Genomic DNA, 24,855 nt, shown 5'->3' on the forward strand with positions numbered 1-24,855 from the left:
GATAGTGTTACAATATTATAGGATGATATCCATCCATCCATTTTCTATGCCGCTTATCTTACAGGATGGACGTGGTGCCAATCCATCATAGGACACAATCACACACATTCACACACTATGGACACTTTGGACATGCCAATCAGCCTACCATCCATGACTGGGGGAGGAAAAAGGAGTACCCGGAGGAAACCCCCGCAGCAGGGGGAGAACATGCTAACTCTGACCACACAGGGCTGCAGTGGGAATCGAACCCCCAACCCTTTAGGTGTGAGGCAAATGTACTAATCACTAAACCACTATGCACCCTAAAGGCTGTTGTAATAAGATAAAATAAGATCATTTTGCAGTACTGTAACAAAAATAAAACATTGTGGACCCTCACAGGCCCCACTTTGAGAGCCACTCAGTTCCAGGAATGTTTCTTTCCTTTTTTTTTTTTTTTTTTCTTTTTTTTTTTTGGTCTTCAGAATAGTAACTGAACTAGAGACAAGTAGTGAAGTCAATGATTAAACAGTGGGCGGGTTTCTTTATTGGGTCGCCTCAATCAGTAAGGGTCGAAGTACATCTGGGTTATAAGAAAGGCAGAGCTCTGCTTATACACGGGACATGAAAACTGCAGTAAAAGGAAATGTTTTCTTTTTCTCCTCCAACCCCTGCTGCTGCTGCTGCTGTCGCGCGTGAGCCGAATGATTTTTGACCGATTGCTGCATGTAGCGGGCGCGCGCACGCGTTAAGAGTCGCGCGCAACAAAGCAGCAGCCACACAAGAGAGAGAGAGAGAGAGAGAGAGAGAGAGAGAGAGAGAGAAAAGAGAGAAGCCCGAACATCCAGCAACTGTCCAATATAAAACCAACTTGACCGCGGGGAAACCTGTAGACTGAAATATGCAGCCGCTGAGGGACACGACAAGAAACCAGATGTGCGATGTCCAGATGCGTTTTCCAAGATAACCAAACCGTGGTATTCACACTTATTTCGTTTTCCTACTTTTTATTTACAGTCTTTATGGTGATATGTAACTCGTACACAGACTGGCGCGGTTGGAGACGATGGAGGACTTTGTGAACACGAACTTCTCCAACTTTTCCAGGCAGGAGAACTCCGGGTCTTCGGGCGGCTCTCAGGCGCTGCGCTTCTTGATCTCGCTCATTTACGCGTTTGTGTGCGCCTTGGGTCTGGTGGGCAACGTGCTGGTGTTTTTCCTGATGAGGTCCCGTCAGGGAAGGAGGCCGTCCACGATCAACCTGTTCATCATGAACCTGGCGGCTACCGACTTCCAGTTCGTGCTGGTCATGCCATTCTGGGCCGTGGAAATTGCGCGTGATTTCAGCTGGCCGTTCGGACACATCATGTGCAAAGTGGTGCAATCGGTCACGGTGATGAACATGTACGCGAGCGTGTTCTTCCTCACGGCCATGAGCATCACGCGCTACTCGGCCGTCGCGTCGGCACTGAAGGACCGCAGTCGGCACTGTGCGTGCCCGGGCCGCTGGGCCAGCGCGCTGCTTTGGCTCCTCGCCACGATCGCCACAACACCGACCATCATCTTCTCCGCGCAAAAGAAAGTGTTCGGTGATAACCTGTGCTTGATAAGTTTCCCCAGCAACCACTTGCTCGGCTTGTACCACCTCCAGAAAATTTTAATCGGCTTCGTTTTCCCCATGCTGATCGTGTGCGTCTGCTACGTGCTGCTCCTGCGCTTCCTGAGTCTCCGCAGCATGAACAACAACCTTCTCAGGCGCAAATCAAGGGTCACTCGGTCAGTGACAGTCGTCGTGCTGTCGTTTTTCATCTGCTGGATGCCAAACCAAGCCGTGACGTTCTGGGGCGTCCTGGTAAAGCTGGACGTCGTGAACTTTGACCGTGCGTACTACTTTGTCCAGACGTACATTTTCCCAGTGGCGTCTTGCCTGGCGCACGCCAACAGTTGCTTAAATCCGGTCTTGTACTGCCTCACGAGAAGGGAGTTTAGGAAAATGCTCAAAGACTTGTTTTGGAGGATTTCCTCTCCGTCGATGTCGAACAGCTGCCAGATTCGCCCGTTCTCCGGTAGTGGTAAAGGAGAGCGCGAGGACAGCCAGGCAGTGATTCCACTCAATGTAGTAGATCGCGAGCAGTACAGACTGTCTCTGTTTAATGCTCAGTGCGACACCAGCCCTACAGTTAATGGCTCGCTGTGACATAAAGGTAAAATAATGCACAAGGATCGAAATTACAAGCATACAGTTTGGCTAATGCGTCCTTTGTGCATGCAAACGTGCAGTGTTAAAGTATTGAATTAACACTTACAGTATTGTAATTAGATCTACTCCCTCCAGAGAAGAGGCCCGTGTGGCCAATCAGCACACACAGGCTCTTAATTAACACATAAAAGCATTCAGTCTATTTTTTTTTTTATCAGAGTAACACGCGCAATGCGCATTTGTGTCCACACTGACTTGTATAAATTGCTTATTGCTGCTTTAACACCGTAGACGTGAACTGAAAAGTTTGGCTTTTTTGGCTGTTATTTGAAAATACTAAATATGTATATATTGTACATTTTCACTAGTGGTGTACACACACACACACACACACACACACACACACACACACACACACACACACACGTGTGCGCACGGAACCTGTTTTATTGTACAGTGAAATGTTAATAAACCCATGCTTGAACTCACAGGCATCCTTTACATCACATTCGTATTCGAAAGAAACGTTTACTAATTCAATTTGGCGAACAATTATATTCAGTGTTGTGTAAATGTCCTGAACCGTGTCCTAGTGTTTACCATTTAAAACAGACCTACATTTTTATTAATTTCTCTTTTTTGTCTGTGAAATACAGCATGTTCTTCAGTTTTTAAGCTTCTGCCTTGTGTCATAAAAGTGTACATATGCTCTTAATAATCTGTCGGTTATGCCCCAAAGGAAATGAATGTACACACTCTGACTAGGCTTCTGATTGTAATGTGAGTAATAAAGTCTTATCTTATCGAGGCGATGTTTGGTTTTTCCATAAACTCGATTAAATCGTGGTTACTAAAGGCTTTCGCAAAGTTGTTATTCCATCTAATTAACATTTTCCACAGAGCTGTGGTTTTAATGGACTGAATGCTAGAGTGTACATTGACATAATAGGTTTTATTGTTTAAACAGACATACACAGCAAAAACATGCCAGATGAGAACCTTTTTAATGAGGGATGGCTACAGTAAGGATGATGAATTAAGGTATGAACGGTAGAATATGGTCCATGGACTTTGGATTATTGTTAGCAGATACATCAAAACAACACATACTACTATACAAATGTACACTAATAAAAGGTTGAACTGAATTATTTTTACCCTAAACTAGTCTTCTGTCATGAATCATAAACATCTTAAACATTTTGAAAATTCAGAAAACATGTCTTCTGACATTTTACAAACAGATCCTGATTCTGATTCTGACCTTCACAGACAAACTGCCAACAAGTGTTCATTCCCTAAAAGATCCCACGCTTCGTGAATGATTTAACCAAGTACCTTCCTGACAGGTACTTATCAGTAAAGGTGTTATTCTGTATGTGTGTGTCTCTGTGTGTATTAATATTGTTTATACTATCAGGATTGTAATGTAATGCCTATTATAAGAGTTAGTGCTTGATTAGTAGCGTGCTGTCTATTAGACTTCGTTTTTGTCTTCAGATTGTGTAAGTAATAACCATAAAAAAAGGTGAAGCAAAAGTATTAAAATGATTAGTCTTTGAAAAAAAAGGGTAATTTTCTTTCCTGCCCCATTCCCTCCATATATTGTTTACACTCACATCTGGATCTACAAGCATGTAAAGAGTTGTTGGTTGTTTCTATAAATCATGGTGATAACTGAGGTGACTGTAATGTTGTTTTTACACACACACACACACACACACACACACACACACACACACACACACACACACACACACAATTTCTTCAATAAGTGCAAAAATATTAATTCATTTTTACACCATGGATGGGGCACCAGTTGATCACCATAGCACAGAATTTCATATACAAGAAAGAAAAATATGAAGTGATTTTTTTCTGATCATCACTGTTCACTTATACTGTTCCAAAATACTGTTCCAAATACTGCACACCCGCTGTCCTTGTGCCTTTGAGAATGTTGCCAGCTGATGTTTCTAGTCAACTAGATATGAAAAAAATACCAAGAAATCTGAAGCTTAAAATAATCATACAAGCCGTTTTTTTTTTTTTTTTTTTTTTTGTTCCATTGAAATGCAGCAGTTTCTGTAGTGTTTTTTTTTTTTTTTTTTTAAATTGTAACATTATGGTTGTTTTGTTCTAAATCCAGTTATTTGTCTCATTTGGCTTTGACACACTTTTGACTGGGGGGCATGGTGAATTAATGGTTAGCACATTTGCTTCACAAATGGGTGGGGGGGCGGGGGGGCGGGGGGGGGGACGACGACTAGGTTCCTCCGGGTACTCCGGCCTCTTTCCCCAGATCAAAGACATGCATTTTAGGCTGATTGACATCTCTAAATTGTCCATGGTGTGTGAAGATGAGATGAGGTCACAGGTCAACAAGCTAACATATATATATATATATATATATATATATATATATATATATATATATATATATATATATATATATATATATATGTGTGTGTGTGTGTGTGTGTGTGTTAGCTTGTTGATCTGTGACCTCATCTTCTACTACTTAAAGGATACAATTGGCTTTGGTTTAGTGATGTTAATAGTTGTGTTTTGCTAAAGTTTGATTACTTCTATTTTAAAAAGTGAGACAATATTGTAAGGAAGATTAGGATGTCCAAAATGCTGTTTTCAAATACTACATTAAAAATACCACATTATTTGTATATATTTTTTTAAAAACACTGGACATGATTCAGTCCCATAATTCCAATGGGGACAGGTGATGTGATGATGGAGTATATTCAGGTTATCAAATATTATTATACTTAACTTTAGGTGGAAAACTAAATGTTCCTTTTTACATATCCAAAAATTATTCTTTATATTTATGCTGTATAATATAACGTGAAAAAGGATTCATCATGTACCAGGTTAGACATGCAATCATGGGAAATGTCATTTGGATTGCTGTCAAAGTGCAGAGTTCTTATTCTCTTGTTGGGATAACAGTTGTTTAAGTTTCCACAGCTACAGCTGTGCCACATTTCCGCTCAGAGATCCACATGTTATCGTTTATGGGGGAAGGCTTGCTGAAAGAGACGAGGATAGTACAAACTTCCACCTTGACAGTGTTTATAAGTGACAAGAAGAATTATGTGTGTACTCAGTATCAAGTAGATAATTACTGCTTACATAATTAAAAAGAGTTATGGCTCTACTACACCGATAAACATTTCTATGGAAAATCCTATCCTTCAACTAGTCAGTATTACGCTTGTACTGTATCCTGACTTTGCTTTCCTTTGCCAACTAGAGTGTAGGGCTTTCATAACATTTATTGGTCAAAATTCTTAAACATTATGATTGTTTATGACTTTGTGACAGGATATTAGAGGATACACAAGGTGCTTTCAGTTCAGTCTTTGATCAGCTGATGTATGTGATATTTAATATAAAAAAAGACTATATTTAATATCCATATATGATATTTGTAGTAACCAATTCAATTTGGTAGTATTGTAGTATAATATATATATATATATATATATATATATATATATATATATATATATATATATATATATATATATATATATATATATATACACTATTTGCTAGGTTTTTTTTTGTAGTGATGATTCCTTCATCTGTAATGTAAGATGCCTAAGACAGTGCTACAGGATGACAGGAAGGACAGCTGATCGTCCTTGCAGTGGAAAATTAAATGTAACCATGTGTCCCCCCAGATGTGATCGAGAACTTGCAAATGCCTTGGTGGAAGAGTGGAGTAACATCTCACATCAAGAACAAATCTGGTGAAGTCCATGAGGATGAAATGCACTGTATATATATATATATATATATATATATATATATATATATATATATATATATATATATATATATATATATATACACACACACACACTTCTTAGTTACTGATTTGAAAGAACAGTCAATTGAAAGTGGTATTTTGTATTTTGATACAAATACAACAAATATATTGCAGTTAATACTGCAATACTGACATTTGTCTGTATTTATTTCTATATTTATGTATGTTTATTCTGAGGTTTTAATTCCTGTTCTGTTTTGGTATTAGCCACTTCTACCTAATTAAAAAGATCAGTTTGTATAGGTTCCAGGAAAATTCAAGGAAGACTACAAGGCAGGAGAAAGAGAAACCGTTATCTTACCGTCAGACCATTAGGCCTGAAAATTGTGTTTTAAGATGTGTAAGTTTTCACAAGTGAAACTAGAGCCTTAGTTATCAGCTGCTTAAGAATATCGGCTTCAGGAATTGAAAGGATTTCTTTCGTTTATTTTTTGTATTTTGCCTGTGCTTGAATAATGCTGTACTTGTTTACGGACTTCTAGCCTCACACACTGACGGCTAGGAACTTCTCCTCCTGCATTATAGATACAAGGAAAGGTCATTTTGGACCTTGTCTCTAAAATGTTAAAAGTGTATATCATGATCTGATCGAATGCAGGAGGTGTAGTACCATCTGGAACCCATGGCTGAAAGATATTGCAGGAGGAGGAAAGGTCACCTGAGATCGGTAATCATTTAAACACCATCTTTGATCGTTAACTGCTTAAAGCGCTTCAGTAACACCTGTTTTATACACAAACCACCTCGCCATTTTGTTCTTTACCTTGGCACCTGTTAAAATGCTTTTAAAAGCTTTGTTTTGCAGTGAATGTGGTTTAAAAGGCAAACACACTCTCATTCTCAAAGAATGACATCTGGCATGCGACTGTTAGGCTACTTATTATTTGTTTGAGGATAATAGCTTCATTTTGTCCAAACATAGCTAAGTCGATGTGAATTCAGAATGTTGAAATTTTATTCAGCAGTGAAAACATACTGACCTTCTGACCTGAGAAACAGTTCACTGGAACTTATTTTGGGTAAAACATCAAGTTGGGTAACACCAACAAAAAGTCATGTATGCACTAGCCAGAAAAGTCCTCTCATATTGTTTTCAGTGTGGTAGTTCTGTGCTTATATAATGCAGGACTTTAGCATTAATAACAGTGTGATATATTCATGTCATCTTTTCCTTTCAATAGGTATGTTGACACTATTACATTCCAAACACTTGGAATGTAATAGCATCAACATACTAAGTCAAAAGACTAAGTCTTTTGACTGGTTCAGCTCATAAAACCATCTAGTATGATTTTAAAATTGTTATCACAATCAACCCACATGGATTCTCCAGTTGTATGAAAGCAAAGTTGTAATAATGCAGCTTGGTTAATAGTGTTGTAAGTGTTATACATTAGAAATATACACTTACCAGCCACTTTAATAGGAACACATATACACCTGCTCATTCACGCAATTAATCAGCCAATCATTTGGCAGCAGAGCAATGCATAAAATCATGCAGGAACAGGCCAAGAGCTTTAGATAATGTTCACATCAAACATCGGAGTGGGGGAATATGTGATCTCAGTGCTTTTGACATTTTTTGGCAATGTTGATGGTGCCAGACAGGCTGGTTTGAGTATTTCATAAATTCCTAATCTACTGGGATTTTCATGCACAATAGTCTTTAGTATTTTTCACAGATTGGTGAGACAAACAAACATAAAAAAAAACAAACGGCGAGCAGCAGTTCTGTGGCAGAAATACATTGTTTATAAGTGAGATTAATGTAATAAATATGTGATGAAGTAATATAAAAATGAAAATGAAAACATATACTATACGACCAAATGTTTGTGGACACCTGAACATCACACCCATATCAGCTTCTGAACATCCCATTCTAGATTTAGTCCACCTTTTGCTGTTATAATAACCTTCACTCTTCTGGGAAGGATTTTGGAGTGTGGTTGTGGGGATTCAGTTCATCCCAAAGGTGTTCAGTGGGGTTGAGGTCATGGTTCTGTGCAGGACACTTGAGTTCTTTCACTGCAAATTTGACCTTGCTGTTATATTGACTCTGTTTGGATCAATTCTACAATCTAATCATTTTATCTGCAGTTTACGATGATAATTCCACAGAAATCCTACAATCATTGAACCACTGATTTCACCACCTAGTGGAGGAGGCATAGAAATACACCCACTGAACACTTTATTAGGAACGCTATACTAATACTGGGTAGGGCCTGACTTTGCTCTCAAAATAGCCTCAATTCTTCATGGCATGGATTCCACAAGATGTTGGAAACGTTCCTTTGAGATTCTGGTCCATGTTGATATGATTGCTTCATGCAATTCCTGCAGATTTTTCAGGTGCACTTTCATGCTGTGACTCTCCCGTTCTACCACGTCCCAAAGGTGATCCACTGGATTCAGATCCGGTGACTGGGAAGGCCACTAAAGAACACTGAACTCAATGTCATGTTCATGAAACCAGTTTGAGACGACTTTTGCTTTGTGACATGGTGAATTTAATAGATGGGTAAATTGTGGCCATGTAGGGATGCACATGGTCAACAACAATACTCAAATACTCTGTGGCATTCAAGCGATGATTGTTTGGTATTAATGAGCCCAAAGTGTCCCAAGAATACATTCCCTACACCATTAAACCACCTCCACCAGTCTGGACTGTTGACACAAGGTAGGTTGGGTCCATGGATTCATGCTGTTGGTTCCAAATTCTGACCCTACCATCTGTGTGCCTCAACATCCATATACGTAACATTTTATCCTAATAATTAGCGTGTGACGTGCATAAGAATATGGACAGATTTCTTAAAAGAAAAGCTCCAGATGCTTCTGGAACATCAACTTCATCCTCATGTAGTTAAAGCCTTGTTTATACTTTCTCCCGGCTCCGCAGCGCGCACCTCCACAATCGCACGAGGCGTTTATACTCGATGCGCTCGCAGTTGTAATATTCTTTGAAACGAAAGGGGGCGACTCCGAGTAATCGTCATATAAACCAAAAGGAAATAGCTCAGAGAAGTAGTTTGTCGGAATAACCACAGCAACGCTTACAAACATGGCGTCTCGCGTGGAGTTGCTGAATGCTGAAGAGGAATTGTCGTGTTTGTTGTTGACGGTGTTTGTTTTCAATAAACTTCACTAAAACCCACAGTATGAAAGACAGTCATATAAGAATCATATACAACCCAGTAAACCTTGAGATTATCACTTGTCACATTACAACAAAATATAGCTATAAATATGAGAACATGTATAAAACTAAATTGAACAACCTCAATTTTTAAGAAATTATTTTATTAATTTAATGAAGATTTTTAAAATTATTATTAAACACTGACCTTTACTGTCATTAAATATACTTATTATTTATTGTAGGTTCATTTTGTAAATGTGAGCAATTACTGTAGACATCAGCAAAAAGTGGGATCTTCCTACAAATGTCCTTTTTCACATTTACACACGATTGGGCTCTGTACCTGCTTTTGTTCGAACTTTTCTTTTGAAATATTTTCTTGAGCGCAACCGGAAGTAAGCAACAGAACTAGTTTTTCTGCTACTATCTCCGGAAACTGCTAGCTTAGCTTTGTGGGAGTTTAATTTAAAGGTTAAGCGTGTACGTGTTGTGTTTGCGGTTTTGTTTCTTTTATAGCGAAAACTCACGAACACAATTCGATACCGTTAATACGTCAATACGCAGAGAGCTTAGGAAGAACCAACAGGAAGTCTTCCTGTGTCGAGTCACCTGTAGTTAGCTTGCTAAGAACATCATTAAGGTTAGCTAGCTAGCTGTCTAAATGCTTATACAGTCTCTAAACGGAGGGAAGCAGTGTATGTGATGGATATTTTTATTGTAATGTGTGCTTTGGCTTGTGAGTATTCAGTGTGGAGAGTGTAACCCTGCCAGGTTTGTTGACATCTCAGACTAGTTAACAGTATTATTATTATTATTATTATTATTATTATTATTATTATTATTATTATTTGTGTCGGTTCGTTAGGAGTTAGCATGCAGTCATGGGTCAAATCGAGCACATGAGGATGTTTCTCATGAGCTTGTGAGCTCAGACTGACTTTTTAATGGGAGCCGAGCCGCGTTTTTGTCAGACCTGTGGGAGATACTCACGCAGACGGAAGAAGAACCGGCGGCCCGAATGGAGTCGTTGGCAGACTACGTTTATAAAGCGGCCAGTGAAGGCAGAGTCCTGACCCTAGCTGCTCTTTTACTCAACCATTCTGCCTCGGAGACTCGGTACCTGTTGGACTATGTAACCCAGCTGGCTGGTCAACGCTCCACTCCTCTCATCATAGCAGCAAGGAACGGCCATGACAAAGTGGTCCGGCTCCTTCTGGACCACTACAGAGTGGACACTGAGCAGACCGGGACAGTCAGGTTTGACGGGTAAGAGCACTATAATGTTCGATATTCGATCGATACTGGATTTTACTGATACCGATACTGATAACTAAGTTGTGGCGGTACCGACTTCCTTATAATCAAACGGTAGTTTTTAAAATTGATACTGAATGAAAACACAACACTCAGTGTAAAATACTGCTGAGCTTTATTTCAAAAATAAACATTACCGCCTGTACCATGAAAATGTACTGTGTGTATATATACACGTGTGTATCTATCTATCTATCTATCTATATATATATATATATATATATATATATATATATATATATATATATATATATATATATATATATGGGGTGCCCCTAATCCAAACTGAACCACAAAGTAACACCCCACATAACAAATAAAAAGTGAGGCATCCAAAATAATAATAAAAAAATCAGTGATAGATTTTATTTGGCCTCTAGAGGCCACTCTTGTACTTATATAAGGACAGCGGACCCTTCTCAGCCGCTCACACTATGGACGCAACTGGGGAAACTATTGGTGTGGATTTTTGTGATCTCATAATATTAAACGAATAGCTCATGTACAGATTTGCTAGTTCTTGATGAATTAATCTGACTTTGAAGAATGAACAATCACAAATTCCTTTCCTCGCTTTGTACCCTTTTCTCCAGGTATGTGATCGACGGAGCCACGGCGCTCTGGTGCGCAGCAGGTGCTGGACACTTCGAAGTCGTGCGGCTTCTCGTGTCTCACAACGCCAACGTAAACCACACCACCCTGACCAACTCCACCCCTCTCAGGGCTGCCTGCTTCGACGGTCGGCTAGACATCGTGCGCTACCTGGTGAAACATAACGCCGACATCAGCATTGCCAATAAGTATGACAATACCTGCTTGATGATAGCTGCTTATAAGGGACACCCAGACGTGGTGCGCTTTTTGCTTGAGGAAAACGCCGACCCTAACGCGAAGGCCCAGTGCGGCGCCACGGCGCTGCACTTCGCCGCCGAGGCTGGCCATCTGGAAATCGTGAAGGAGCTGGTGCGATGTCAGGCAGCCATGGTGGTGAACGGCCACGGCATGACGCCGCTCAAAATGGCGGCAGAAAGCTGCAAGGCAGACGTTGTTGAGTTGCTTCTGTCGCATGCTGACTGCGACTCTCACAGCCGTATCGAAGCGTTAGAGCTGCTTGGAGCTTCCTTTGCTAACGACCGTGAGAATTATGACATCCTCAAGACATACCATTACTTGTATCTGGCCATGCTGGAGCGCTACCGCAACCCTGAAAGGGTCATTGCCAAAGAGCTCCCACCACCCGTGGAAGCTTACGGTGGCCGCATGGAGTGTAGGACCCCTCAGGATCTGGAGGCCATCAGGCAGGACCGTGATGCGCTACACATGGAAGGACTGATGGTCCGTGAACGCATCCTTGGATCGGACAGCGTAGACGTTTCGCATCCCATCATATACCGTGGTGCCGTGTATGCCGACAACATGGAGTTTGAACAGTGCATTAAGCTGTGGCTACATGCCTTGCACCTGCGCCAACGAAGCAACCGTAACACGCACAAGGACCTCTTGCGCTTTGCACAAGTTTTTTCACAGATGGTACACCTGAAGGAGCCAGTTCAGGCGCCCGACGTCGAGCAGGTGTTGTGCTGCAGTGTCTTGGAGATCCGGCGCAGCATGGCGCGCTTGGAAACGGCCTCCGAGGCTGAGCGTCCAGCGTGCTCTGACAGCTACGAGTCAAACATTTTTACATTTCTCTACCTGGTGTGCATCTCCACCAAGACGCAGTGCGACAACGAGGACCGTGCACGCATCAACAAGCAAATTTACGATCTAATCCGACTCGACCCGCGCACCCGAGAAGGCTCGTCGCTGCTCCACCTGGCCGCCAGCTCCAGCACTCCAGTGGATGATTTCCACACGAACGACGTGTGCAGCTTCCCCAATGCGCAAGTCACTAAGATACTACTGGACTGTGGCGCACAGGTGAACTGCGTAGATAATGAAGGAAACAGTCCTCTGCACCTCATCGTGCAGTACAATCGGCCCATCAGTGACTTCCTCACCCTGCACGCCATCATCATCAGTCTAGTGGAGGCCGGAGCTCACACTGACATGACCAACAAGCAGAAGAAGACGCCGTTGGAGAAGAGCACTACGGGTGTCTCGGAGATCCTACTGAAAACGCAGATGAAAATGAGTCTAAAGTGCCTGGCTGCTCGGGCCGTCCGACAGCATCACATCCTCTACCGAAACCAGATTCCTAAAAGCCTAGAGGAGTTTGTTGAGTTTCATTAATCTATTATATTTCTTTCAGTTTTTGAAGTTTTTAGCTGATCTGATGGTGCTGGTTATTCTTGATCTTTTTTTTTTTTTTTTTTTTTTTTTTAAATAACAAACTCTCTTCCCCTTAGTTAAAAGTGCTCGTCACATGGATCTAAAAATGACCTTCACACTCATATGCATCTGATGTACAGATTTATCTAGACTGATCCCCCACCCCGGCCATCGTTTACACTCACTTCATACAAAGTAATGGGGTGCGACATACGATATTGAAATAACTCCTCAGTGCATTTTGGGGGTAAGGAACTGAAATGAAACTCGTTTTTATGTGAATGACAAAATCCCCAGAGAGAACAGCTTTTTACTGACTGCACTTTGCGTGGGATGGTTTTGTTAATTATGTTTTAACATATTTTATTAAAAAATTATTTAAAACCTAAGATCTATTTTCTAAGGAATCTTTAGCAGATTGGTGTACTAAAATTGAAACTTTCTTTGCCAGGCTGTACACAAATTTCTTTTTTAAATAAATACACTAAGCTGTGCCTCTGATGGGTTCTTTTACTTTTTTTTTTTTTTTTTTTTAAGTTCTTTCATTTCTCACTGTTTCCCATCATGCCATTGTAAAGTCATATCTACATGACCGTGTGCTGCTGTGCCTTGTCCTGGATGGTGCTTGGATCTTTTCATTAAAGTCTGAGAAGCAATGTTGCATGTGGATCTCTGTGCAAGGAAGAGGCGGAGTCTGCAAACTTTGACTTTAAATGTTGAGTCTTTGCTTTCTGTCTTTGAGAACGAGTGATTGTAACGAGGTTGTAATTTTTATTTTTAATCTAATGAACCGAGATTAAGCCAACATTAAATGTTTTGTCATCTCTTCTTTACACAGTCTGATTCAAGAGGTCATGTGTTCAGTTCATGTTCTCAATAGCCATTTTATTAGGTACACCTTAGACTGTACGATATCGTGTGTTGTTTGTATACATCATCCATTCATATGATTTATACATATATGTATGGAGAATGCAATGTGATGCAGTCCACCTTAAATTGGATTTTAAAAATGTGCTCACCTTGCTCAGGTAGCACCACGGATTTTAAGTATAAAATTTGTTACAGATTCAAATTCGTTCCTTTTTTCCCCTCCGATGTCCAGATACTGGCTATGAGATCGGTGCCGTCTATTGCAATAACTATATTGGTCGGCATGTAAATCAAAACACCTGAATCTATAGTATGGAATAATACTAAATTTGTCCTTCATGTACAGTCCTGGGAGGGAAAAGAAAAATGGTCCAAGTCCAAAATGGCAAAATATTAAGCTTTTAATGGTCTTATACAAATTATTGGTCAGGAAATTAGCAAGAATTAAACAAGTAGATAAAGTAACTTTTGTAAGGGATATTTTTTCCCTTTGATTTCTTTAAATGTTTTAACCTTTTTATTTTATTGATTTTATATTAATTTTGTACACTCAGAAATATGTTCGCCCGAATTTGACATCAAACGTTTTAATCGTTATCATGATTTTTCCCTTTGAGTACTTGAAGACCGCATAAGTAAATTTCCCAAACAGTTCACTGCAGTAAAAGTAAACAAGCACACGGTGCCACAGGAGGTCTCAGGAGTGCCTTTGTTTAATTCTTGTTAATTGTCTGACCAATGATTTGTTGTTAAGACCATTAAAATTAAGATCATTTTGGACTTGGCCTATTTTATTTTATTTTTGCCCAGGAGTATATAAGCCTATTTGAAATTGTTAGTGTAGGTCGACCTAAAAATAAACAGCCAACCTACTTCATGCATTTGCTGTGATTGTAAGTGTGTAAAAAAAGACACCCCCCCCCCACTTTTTTTATTAGGTGACCAATAACTAAGCGCTCACATGAGCAGTAAACTGACTTTCTGACTACAACAAGAGCATTTAAATAGCGCCGTTAAAATCGTACTAAGAAAGATCGTAGCCTAATAAGTAGAGCAGATGCAATGATGTGACTAATATTTGATAAGCTGCTTGTTAATTACGTTATTGTTAAATGCTTTGAACGACTGAGTTTTTAACATGAAACGCATACTTTGGTTTTTAAGTAAAATATTAGCGTAATGACATAATAAATGTTCATCGCAAGCCATTGATTGTTGCTGTCTGCTTTTATTCCCTATAGCGGTGTAAACTGAGGCAAATTTCAAATGATTCAATTATCCAATATAATATCTTCTCAGTCAAAACCAACATATCAACCTGTCCATCTTAGTGTTAACTCCAGGAGAATATACAACAGGCCTCTCACGCAGATATATTCTTTTAATTTCGTAAATTTAAGAAGAAGCCATTTCAAAATAACACCAGCAAACAAACAAAAAATGAACCAACAACACAGTTATCCCAACAGTTGGCCTTTATTCTACCCAACAGTAGCTCATTGCCTTATCTTCTTGTGCTGTATCAAATAAAGTTGCTGTTAAATGTAAAATGTATGATTAAAAAGTGTGATATCTGCTTCACTTACAGTCGTTAGATGGTAAATGTCAGCCTGAAGTAAAGAAGATGCATCCATGGAGGAAGTGAAGTTCCTTTAAGGTGCAATGGAACATCTCCATTAAAGCAGATATGTAATGTATTTTATATTACCTTGGCATAATTCATTCCAAAAGGAAATGTCTTTGTCACTGGTTAGTTACTAGTTCAAGTCTATATGTACAAGTGCATCCACATGAATTTATGCTACTGCAACTATTGAGCGATTATGTGCGATCACTACAATGCAAAACGCGTTCTAAATGATCTTTTAAGCATTTGATTGTACTTCCATCTAGTACTGTACATTTGTTACATTTACAAATCCCACATTTCTTTTTAGCTCTGTATTCTTAAAATAGCTTACAGATCTGTCTTGTATTGTCAAGGCCTTGCAAGGTTTAAGAATTTGGTCATAAGTTACGACTCGTCAGAGATCCGCATCTTTACTGCATTCAAACGTTTTGGTCCTGTGAGAAAGTGGGAGGGCTCAGCAGTGCATGACGAATGTCAGATGGCCGGAGTTCTGCGAAGACGGACCCATGCTCCTGGAGCATCCCTGAGTTACAGCCTTGTGAAAGAAAGAGCACACCGTGGCTTTACCGCTGCTCTGTGGTCTTCTCATCTTTTTCACGTTGTCTCTCCCTGTGAAAGAATCCCAGCTACAGAAAAACAGACAGAGCCTATTGTGAGTTTTTCCCTAATGTGTACATATCCATTATGACTGACTTCAAAGACTAAGATGTAAGGCAGTGGTCACCAACCCTGTTCCCGGAGCTCTATCTTCCTGAAGACTTTAGCTCCAACCATAATCGTGTCCACCTGACCATCTAATCATGCCTTAAGAAGTTCTTGATCAACTAAAACAGGTGCTGTAGAGTTTGTGGTTGGACATGAAACCAGCAGGAAGGTAGATCTTCAGGAACATCTCAAGGAAGAGCGTTGGTGACCACTGAAGTAAGGAACAACACAGTCCAGACCCTGCTGTTATACAAACAAAAGGCATGCAACAGCATGTTCTGGAGCGTGTTGTTCTGCTTAGACCACAGTGATTTGCCAACAATTACAATGTTTATTAGTGAACAGACCATGCATTTTAATGGTTTCTGGTAGTTAGATTTAAACTTGTGGAACATCTGAGAAACAAGTTGTTCCAGTTCTCCCATGTTATAATGATAATGAGTCTTATTGGTCACCTATACATTATAGCACAGTGATTATAGCTTATAGCTGATTCCTCTCTCTCTCTCTCTCTCTCTCTCTCTCTCTCTCTCTCGGCTACTGAGAGTGCTTACAACTGATACTCCTTCCATAAATGTTAATGTCTCCTACCAAAGGACTTCACTACATCAGTTATAAGAATAACTTTGTTAAACAACAACCCATTTTACACAACAAATCCATTTATTATTTGATTATATGGAGCTTCTGCCCTGTGTATGAACCGTTACTATAGAAACAACAATACATTAGTGCATTAATATGAATTGTTCGTTACGACCTTTGCTGTTATACGAAAATAATGCACACCTACTGACCAGTCAAATTCAAGCATTCAACCATGCTGCAGTACATATATACTCAGTTTCCACATAGCTTATAGTTATGTAGTTTTTGGTAACATTTTTAAAAATATTATTAGACCTTTTATCAGTTGGAACAAACATATTGGTCACTTTGTACACAGTTACCTGTCTGTTGCTATGAATAATTTGTCAGCCATTTTCTACCCTGTCCTATAGGAGTGGTGAACATTCTCAACACAGCAGTGACTGGCATTAGTGTTGCACTGGTACAAGTGTATCTGGCTCTGATAGAGTTTTTAAATACTGGGTATTTTACTGATCTGTTTATTAGACAAATCGACATTATTGTTGCACCTTGTAGGTGTACACCAAGAGACTATAATTTCTGTCTTATCCATTTAACACTGAGGTGTTTAAAACCCCCAACAGTGCTGCTGTACCTAATAGACCCATACCAGAGTAACACACACTACTATGTCAGTGTTAATGTGGTGTGGTGAAAATAATCTAATAAATATTTGGTTACCAGTTACTATATTAGTCCTCGGTAAAGGGGGACTGACTAACTGCAAAGCAATAGATGGGTTGCAGTCATCAATTCTACTCTACAAGGAGGTTTACCTGATTGATACAATATAATGGATGTTGTATAATAATGAATCAGGGTAACATGCCTTCCAGAGAGCTAGTACCAGCAGAGCCAAAAGCTGTAGGCCTCCCAAAGTGCTTCCGATTATAATCCAGATGGGAATTCTGTAATCTTCATCCTTTCTAATCTCCAGAATTATCTGCACACAAGACAAGACAAAAATAAATGCTTAATCCTGGATATACAGTATGTGCATATATGGATGTATGAATACACACACACACACACACACACATATATATATATCTATATATATTTATATATAGTCGGGAAATAACTATTGGACATGTCAATATTTCTGTTGCCTATCCCAGGGAACTTGGGGCACAAGGTGGGGATACCCTGGACACAGTACCAACACACATTCACACACTATGGACAAATTTTAAATGCCAGTCAGACTACAGTGCATTCGGGGAAACCCCCGAAGCACAGGGAGAACATGCAAACTCCACACACACAGGGTGGCGGTGGGAATTGAACCCCCAACCCTGGAGGTGTGAACCACCGTGCCCCCATTATTATTATTATTATTATTATTATTATTATTATTATTATTAGGCGATCTTGTTAGGGAATGTAACTCTCTTTTTATTGTAAACATGTTCAAGATTATTCAAGAAAGTAGACATACATGTGCACATATGATGAAAACTTTTATTCTCTGTTATTATATGTTTTCATCCTTATTGTTTTATTACTTGGCGTTTATTAAATGCTTTACAGGGTTTGTTTGTGAATAGAATTATTTTGTAGTGCTCACATGTCTTGTAGGTCTTTCCTCATGCAGGAACACAGGGCTGTTTGGGCTCAACTCGATGGCTGCCATTATCACCAACTCCAAAGCCTTGAAGTTTATCTGGGCAAAACAGAAGTACTTTTTTTCCCCCACTCATACTTTGTGTTGTTTGGTTTTATGGGTGATTGCTTTCCACACCCTTTTTCTTTCAAGTGATTTGCTGCACTCAAAATATTTTACATTACTATATTACATAAGAATCAGAGGAATGATAATTAAGATTTTTGATTCAAGCCTAGTTCACACTACATGATTTTAAACCCGATTTGCAAGTCACTGAGCTTGCCGATAAAAACCCTTTGTTCGGAGGCAAATCGTGAGCAGTCAGCGCTCGCCAATCGGCAGTCGATCGTTATGTGTGAACTATTCAACGACGCATCAAACAGCCTCGGCAACACATCACCGAGGCATTATCGACGCTAGACAGATACTTGGTATGCTAAATATCTGGAGCTGTCGGACAACTCCACATCCTGTGGCGTGAAAAGTGTCGTCACTGGCAAGGATTGCGGCGACGAGCTAAAGCCAATGAGAGAGCAAACCATGGGGTGAGGTCACAGTGAGGAACAGAAACCCGCTAAACCTATGGCCTATAAACCATAAATTGAGAAGCACCTCCAACTCTCTCTCCAACTCTCTTTATAGCACACACAATCCCTGCTGCCTGCATGTGCTAATCTGTTCTTTTCCTTTTTGGGGGTTTCTTCAGCACAAATCATCTGCTCGCAAAAAAACAGCTCGCACCACTTGTTTCTATCCTATGTCCATCTTCAAATAAACAACACCTGTTTCTCACTTCATATATCAGTGTCACTTCTCGCATGTGTTTTCGTGACAAAACGTACTTTGGACACCAGATAGTCGTCGGATGACAAAGCCGTTGTCAGATCGTGTCGTACGTGACCCCCTGTCGCCGGGCAATCATGTAATGTGAACACCACAACGACTTCAAGACTTCCGATTACAAGACAGAAAGTCGCGTAGTCTGAACAGCACAGCGATCTGCCGACGTTGAAAGTCGTGTAGTGTGAACTAGCCTAAGAGACTTCATATAACACTGCCAAGACCGGCTGATAAAACGTGTTCTGAGAGTTGTGGTAAAGGTAGCTCTTCTAGTAATTTCATTTCATACGAACTGCAGTTGCCTTCTCGAGGTGGGGAAACTGTATAGCATTCTGGCACATAAAGTACACTAAACTAAATTAGGTATAGGACATCTTGCCACAAAATGTGCCATCCAAAAAGAAGTCTCGGTTATATATAATTTTGTTGATGTTGGAACATAGCTGGTATTTCACAAGCAACATACAAAACAAACAAGAAAAACATACGGATTCTTTAAAATGAGACAGATAACTTTCCTTATATTGACTTTATACTGACTTTCTAATAATTTACTACATTCTAGTAGTAGCAACACATCATTTTATTTGTCATGAGATCTATCTGATTTTAAAAAAAGCCAAAATAGTTGTTTCTTATATGAAATTAGAGACATCATCAGTCGGTATCATCAACAAGCAGAGAGAAGACACTGTGAGAAACGAGTACTGTTTAATGAGAAACATGATATTAGGGTTAAGGCTTGATCTACCACACTGAACACATTAAAACCTCAATGAGCAAAGAGCAAATTTAATTTCTGAAAAGGAGCCACAATGCGTTAAAGTCCAGCTGCTTACTTTCTGTAGCGTGTGGAGGTTTAGCCATCCTGCCACAGTCACACTGATGTCTTGTTGGGGTAGAAGTATGAGCTTGCACTGTGCAGAAAAAGCTACAGCAGTCGACGAATTCTGTTTCAGTAAACAATAAATAGGGATACAGACGTGTAAATGACAGGGATTGCACTGGGACCTGAAGAGGCAGTACAGGAACAAATCAAGTAGTTTAGTCTTTTTGATTTATGGCCTACTAATTAAAATGATTATAAACACTTTTTTTCAGATCAGTTTTATCTCTGCTAAAAGTATTTTTGCACTGGCTAAACAGTAGTCAGTGTGGACAGGAGCTCTTCAGCTCTTTTTATCAAATCGATCTTTTTATCAAATACAACAAACAGATCATTACCAGCTGTGGTGTGAGCGAGAGGTCTTCATCTGAGGGCACATCTGTTACAGAGACGCGTGGAACTGTACACTGAGAGCCAGAGTTCTAGAGATAGCACAAATACACTGACTCTTACACTGTAAATCATTACTGAACACCAAAGCACATACACATTAACTTAAAGTGATAGTTGACCCAAAAATTAAAATCCTGTCATCAATTACTCATCCTTATGTCGTTCCAAACCTGTAAGACTTTCATTCATCTTCGGAACACAAATGAAGACATTTTTAATGAAACCTGGGAGATTTCTGTCCCTCCATTTACAGTCCATGTAACCAAAATTTTCAAGCTACGAAACATAGACAAAAAAATGCAAGTCTTCCTCTATGTCAAAATCTGCAGACACTTTTTTATTTTATTTTATTTTTTTATACACATAGATTGTTCTAAGTGACTCAGTTTGTGTACAGCGTCCCTCTGCTGTAAACTGTGCAGTGCTTCCAGGTCCGGACGTTCTTTCGATATAACCGGACCCGGAAGCGCTGCACTGTTTACAGCAGAGGAAGAGGGACGCTGCAGATTTCGACATAGAGGAAGACTTGCATTTGTCCGCTCTCATGTCAACACAACACGTATACGTTGTGGTTCTCTTGTGAACGTGCGTCGGAGATGAATGAGGAAGTGAAGATATTTTGTGAATAAAGACTAATTTTTAGTTTTTTCATATCACTTCATAATGTTGAGATGAAACCACTGGAGTCACATGGATTGTGTTCACGATGCATTTATGAACTTTGTGGAGCTTGAAAGTTTTGTTTACATGGACTGTAAATGAAGGGAGAGAAATCTCCCGGGTTTCATTAAATAATGTCTTCATTTGTGTTCCTATTTACCAAAGGTGCCAGTGTTAGTGGAGGGCACTGTAGGTATTTGACTGGAAACAAATAATTTAAAAACTAACTTTTATTCCATACCTGATCCACATTTATGTCTGAGATGTACAGGAGATGATTGCCCTTTTTAGTCACAGAAAAGACATCTACTGTGAGGAGCAGGTGAGTAACAGGGAACAGACCGAGGTTCTGGAGCTGCAGTGTAACATCAAAAAAAAAAAAAAGGGTTTAAAAAACTGTATCACTGAGTGAGATCTTTTTGCGAAGTTGGCATAAAAACACACGAGAAACTTCACAGCAAAAGGAAGAAGAAGTTATTCCTACCTGATAGGACAGATTGAAGGTAGAACCTGCATAGCCTAGATTAGGCACAGATTTAATTTCAAAGCGAAAAGGGCTGGAATCCCTGGATGATAAAAGTAGTCAAAAATAATCATGATAATAATCAAAAAACAGTGAGCCGCATAGATTAGCTTCTAGTATATGGTTTGTACTTATATAAAAGTGTGCACAGTGTACTTTCTCTTTGCTGCACTCACACTGAAAAAATTACTGCTTTGCACATTTTGCACATTTGTTCATGATGATATCACTGAGAGGTAATGAATCGCTTCATGCTTGATAGGGCATGTTGTTACAGGAAAATAATCAGCGATGGGGTGGTGTGATGCGGCCCGGCATGAAACAACATTACAGTTACAACCTCAAAGAGTTTTATTTTCCAATAACAACACAACTCTTACTACGGAAATGATAACTTATTAGAACAAGCACATTAATAAAACCCCTAATATACAGTATTGTATAGTAGTGTATAAGATAGGTATATATAATGTAAGACGCTAAGGATAAGAACATAAACATAGGTAAGTTATGTGCTTCATCACTGACCCATAAGACAGTTGTTTAAAAAAAAAAAAGAAAGTCCATTCATACATTGTCTTATTTCATATAGAAACACTGACAGAGATATTCATGACACAATCAACTTTATTGTTCCGAATAGGAATGTATTATGTGTGCTTTATTACCTTGTAAAGAGGATATCAGCTTCATGCCTTAAAGGATGATGTATATTATTGATGTTGTCTTCTGGGGTCACTTCTTCACCATTGCTAGAAAAAAAGAAAAATATTGTTTATCACAGCTAAACTTTTATGATGGATAAAATACACATTTAAAACGTCCAAGTTTGGTCACCTGCCAATTCCCACCCATCAGCTAGCTCCCTATTACCAACTAGGGGGTGAAGGCTAACACATGTTCCGCCAAAACATGTCAACCCAGCAAACTGCATCTTTTCAAACTACTGCTCACGCATCACAAGACAACTTGAACGCGCATGGAAGAAAATGCTATATACCCTGTTCTGCATACTATACATGAGCTTACAGATGACCAGCGTCACTGCCAGGGGAGGGAGTTCACCCCTCCCACCCACAGCCAGTTTTGCTCCCTTGGCTCCTGGCTTTGGCATCATCAGGATTTGAACTCACAACTCCTGACAATGACTATGTTTACATGCACATCAAATTCCCTTTAAGGTCTACATTCGGGTTGCAGAATACGATGTTTATATGCATAGAGGCATTGAAATATCCCTGTATACATGGTTGTTGTAAATACAGTATGCCATTCCTAAATACCTACCCTACAGCTAAGCGTCTGTTAGCACCCACAATTCCTTGCGGACTGAGCATGCGTATATATCTCCTTTGAGTGGATTTTCTGAATAAGGTGTTTACATGCAACACATTTCCAAATAAAAAAGGCATAAGGGGTGGGAGTCAAAATTTGGGGAATCAGAATATTGTCTTAATCTCAATCGGGCAATCGTATTACGGTGTCTGCATGACTCTGTACAAGTCAATAGGGTGAATGCTTTTTCTGTTGCGCCACTCAGGAGCCCATAAGATAAAATACACATTTAAGAAAAGTGGAGATCGATGTGACTTTTCTGTTTACTGTGTGAGTGCACTATTAAAACAATAATATATTTGTATTCACCTGGAGGCCTTTAGCAAAACTTGCATGTAATCCAGAAAGACTGATCTGCTGAACTCCAATTCCAACCGGAAGGTCACCTAGGATGAAGCACATTCAAACATATGCATACACACCCAAGGTAAATTAAGCAGCAATCTATATTGTTAAGCTTCTATATACAGTAGTAATGCACTTTTTGTTTTTTTAAAATCATGAGACAAAATAATTTGCTTTTACACACTCACAAAACACAACGCTATCAAACAGTTTAATGACGTGTTTCATAAACAGGTTCATAGGACCCCCTGAAGATCCAGAATTTTGTGCTCCTTTAGATACCAATATATAAATAAAGAAACAGAACCCGACACAGGTGTGTGTGAAGCCGAGAGAGTGTAAAAATGAGGACCTGGTTAGAAACTCTGTTTGGGAAAGTGTCTCCTCTATCACGGTTTATATAATTTGACACTAATGGCTCTGAAAATAATACATTGGGTATATTATACGTATATAATTAAAACTCACAGCACCAAAATTATTACGAATTCTGCAAGAACAAAGTAAGGCTTAACAGATTGAACATAAAATATGGAAAAGCAGAGTATAAGGAAAACATTATAATAAGGAAAACATTACTGATCTACCATACTGCGGATAAATTAAACCTCACAGGTATAAATGAAATCTTCGAAAGATAGATAGCTTATGTCTACTTGGAGAGATGAAACTGACTGGAAATTTGGCTGAAATAATTGTTAACCTTTCTAAGAATTATATACTTTCAAGGAATTTACGGATGACAGGTTAATAGATTAATGACTGTTTTCTCTGGACTGCATCTTTGTTGATGTTCTACAGCTTTTGCTGCAGATCTTTTTATTATTAGCAAAGCCCTGGCCCTTTAACATCATCAGCCAAGAACTATGTGGGGATGAGCCGGTGACAGGCATGTTTATCATGCATACACTGAAGGCTGTATCTCATAATTTCCAAGAAAGAAAGAAAATGCCCCTGAACTTGGAATTCCTACCCAGGAATTTGGGATGGTATCCTCAGTCCTAAGTTCGTCACGTAACATCAAATCAACATGGCTGCTCACAGCATGAAGCAGTTTTTTTTAACCATTAAATGATTTATGTTGTATGTATGAGTATTTCCTTTAGATCAATCAACATACAGTACATACATGTTTGCTTGTTAAATCTATAACATTTATTATACAGGTCACTGATTTTAGGACGTCAATATACATTATTCATCGCAGTTAGCTGGCTAGCTTGTTGCATGCAAACATTCCGAGGTAAGTGGGATGCAGCATTTGTCTCACCTGAGCGAGAGACCTCATCAGTGGAGCACTGACATTGCAGTTCCTCTGGAGACTTATTCTTTCTGCTGCCTCACACTTGATTTCTACATCAGGAGGAGTCTGGAATGCAGGACACACTAGCATGTCACCTTGAATGACAAACCATGACACTTTATACTCCTAACTCAACATCCCTCCCTCAGTCTCTTCAAGGCAGTAGTTGAAGTCATGTGGTTGGACCGGCTGACCGATACACACAATAGGTATGTTTACATGCGCCCATTGTCGTCAATCTGAATGAATTCAGTCCAATTGCAAATTCGGAAAGTACTGTTTATGTTATATGTGCCCTAAACATTGTAATCTGAGTCAAAGATTAATTTACATGTGCACTACATATATTCCGAACAAA

General features: G+C 39.5%; 3 protein-coding genes across 4 annotated transcripts in view; 2 read left to right on the forward strand and 1 right to left on the reverse strand.

Annotated features, from left to right (window-relative positions):
- Positions 1–556: 556 nt before the first annotated feature.
- rxfp3.3b (relaxin family peptide receptor 3.3b) lies at positions 557–2,989 on the forward strand. Its single transcript, XM_017484617.3, has one exon. It carries the CDS (start codon positions 1,049–1,051, stop codon positions 2,177–2,179), a length of 1,131 nt encoding a protein of 376 aa, XP_017340106.1. The 5' UTR covers positions 557–1,048; the 3' UTR covers positions 2,180–2,989.
- Positions 2,990–9,528: 6,539 nt separating this feature from the next.
- On the forward strand, positions 9,529–13,601 carry fem1b (fem-1 homolog b). Its single transcript, XM_053685741.1, has 3 exons — positions 9,529–9,957; positions 10,052–10,452; positions 11,094–13,601. Exons 2-3 carry the CDS (start codon positions 10,205–10,207, stop codon positions 12,727–12,729), a joined length of 1,884 nt encoding a protein of 627 aa, XP_053541716.1. The 5' UTR covers positions 9,529–9,957; positions 10,052–10,204; the 3' UTR covers positions 12,730–13,601.
- Positions 13,602–15,004: 1,403 nt separating this feature from the next.
- The window catches only part of itga11b (integrin, alpha 11b), a 32,162-nt gene continuing 22,311 nt past the window's right edge, over positions 15,005–24,855 (reverse strand). For both annotated transcript variants that reach the window (XM_017486070.3, XM_017486069.3), the window contains exons 21-30: positions 24,465–24,563; positions 23,159–23,235; positions 22,183–22,266; positions 21,476–21,557; positions 21,233–21,346; positions 20,277–20,360; positions 19,892–20,002; positions 18,174–18,269; positions 17,436–17,549; positions 15,005–15,897 (exon numbers count right to left, since the gene is read on the reverse strand). In XM_017486070.3, the coding sequence (XP_017341559.1) occupies positions 15,835–15,897; positions 17,436–17,549; positions 18,174–18,269; positions 19,892–20,002; positions 20,277–20,360; positions 21,233–21,346; positions 21,476–21,557; positions 22,183–22,266; positions 23,159–23,235; positions 24,465–24,563 (924 nt within the window). In that variant the 3' untranslated portion in view covers positions 15,005–15,834. The remainder of the gene's footprint in view (positions 15,898–17,435; positions 17,550–18,173; positions 18,270–19,891; positions 20,003–20,276; positions 20,361–21,232; positions 21,347–21,475; positions 21,558–22,182; positions 22,267–23,158; positions 23,236–24,464; positions 24,564–24,855) is intronic.

This window comes from Ictalurus punctatus, chromosome 14, assembly GCF_001660625.3.
Source record: "Ictalurus punctatus breed USDA103 chromosome 14, Coco_2.0, whole genome shotgun sequence".
Lineage (NCBI taxonomy): Eukaryota > Metazoa > Chordata > Actinopteri > Siluriformes > Ictaluridae > Ictalurus > Ictalurus punctatus.

Coding starts and splice junctions, on each gene's coding strand:
- rxfp3.3b (XM_017484617.3), top strand. CDS start 1,049: ATGGAGGACTTTGTGAACACGAACTTCTCCAACTTTTCCAGGCAGGAG.
- fem1b (XM_053685741.1), top strand. CDS start 10,205: ATGGAGTCGTTGGCAGACTACGTTTATAAAGCGGCCAGTGAAGGCAGA. Junction 10,453..11,093: donor GGGACAGTCAGGTTTGACGG/GTAAGAGCACTA, acceptor CCTTTTCTCCAG/GTATGTGATCGACGGAGCCA.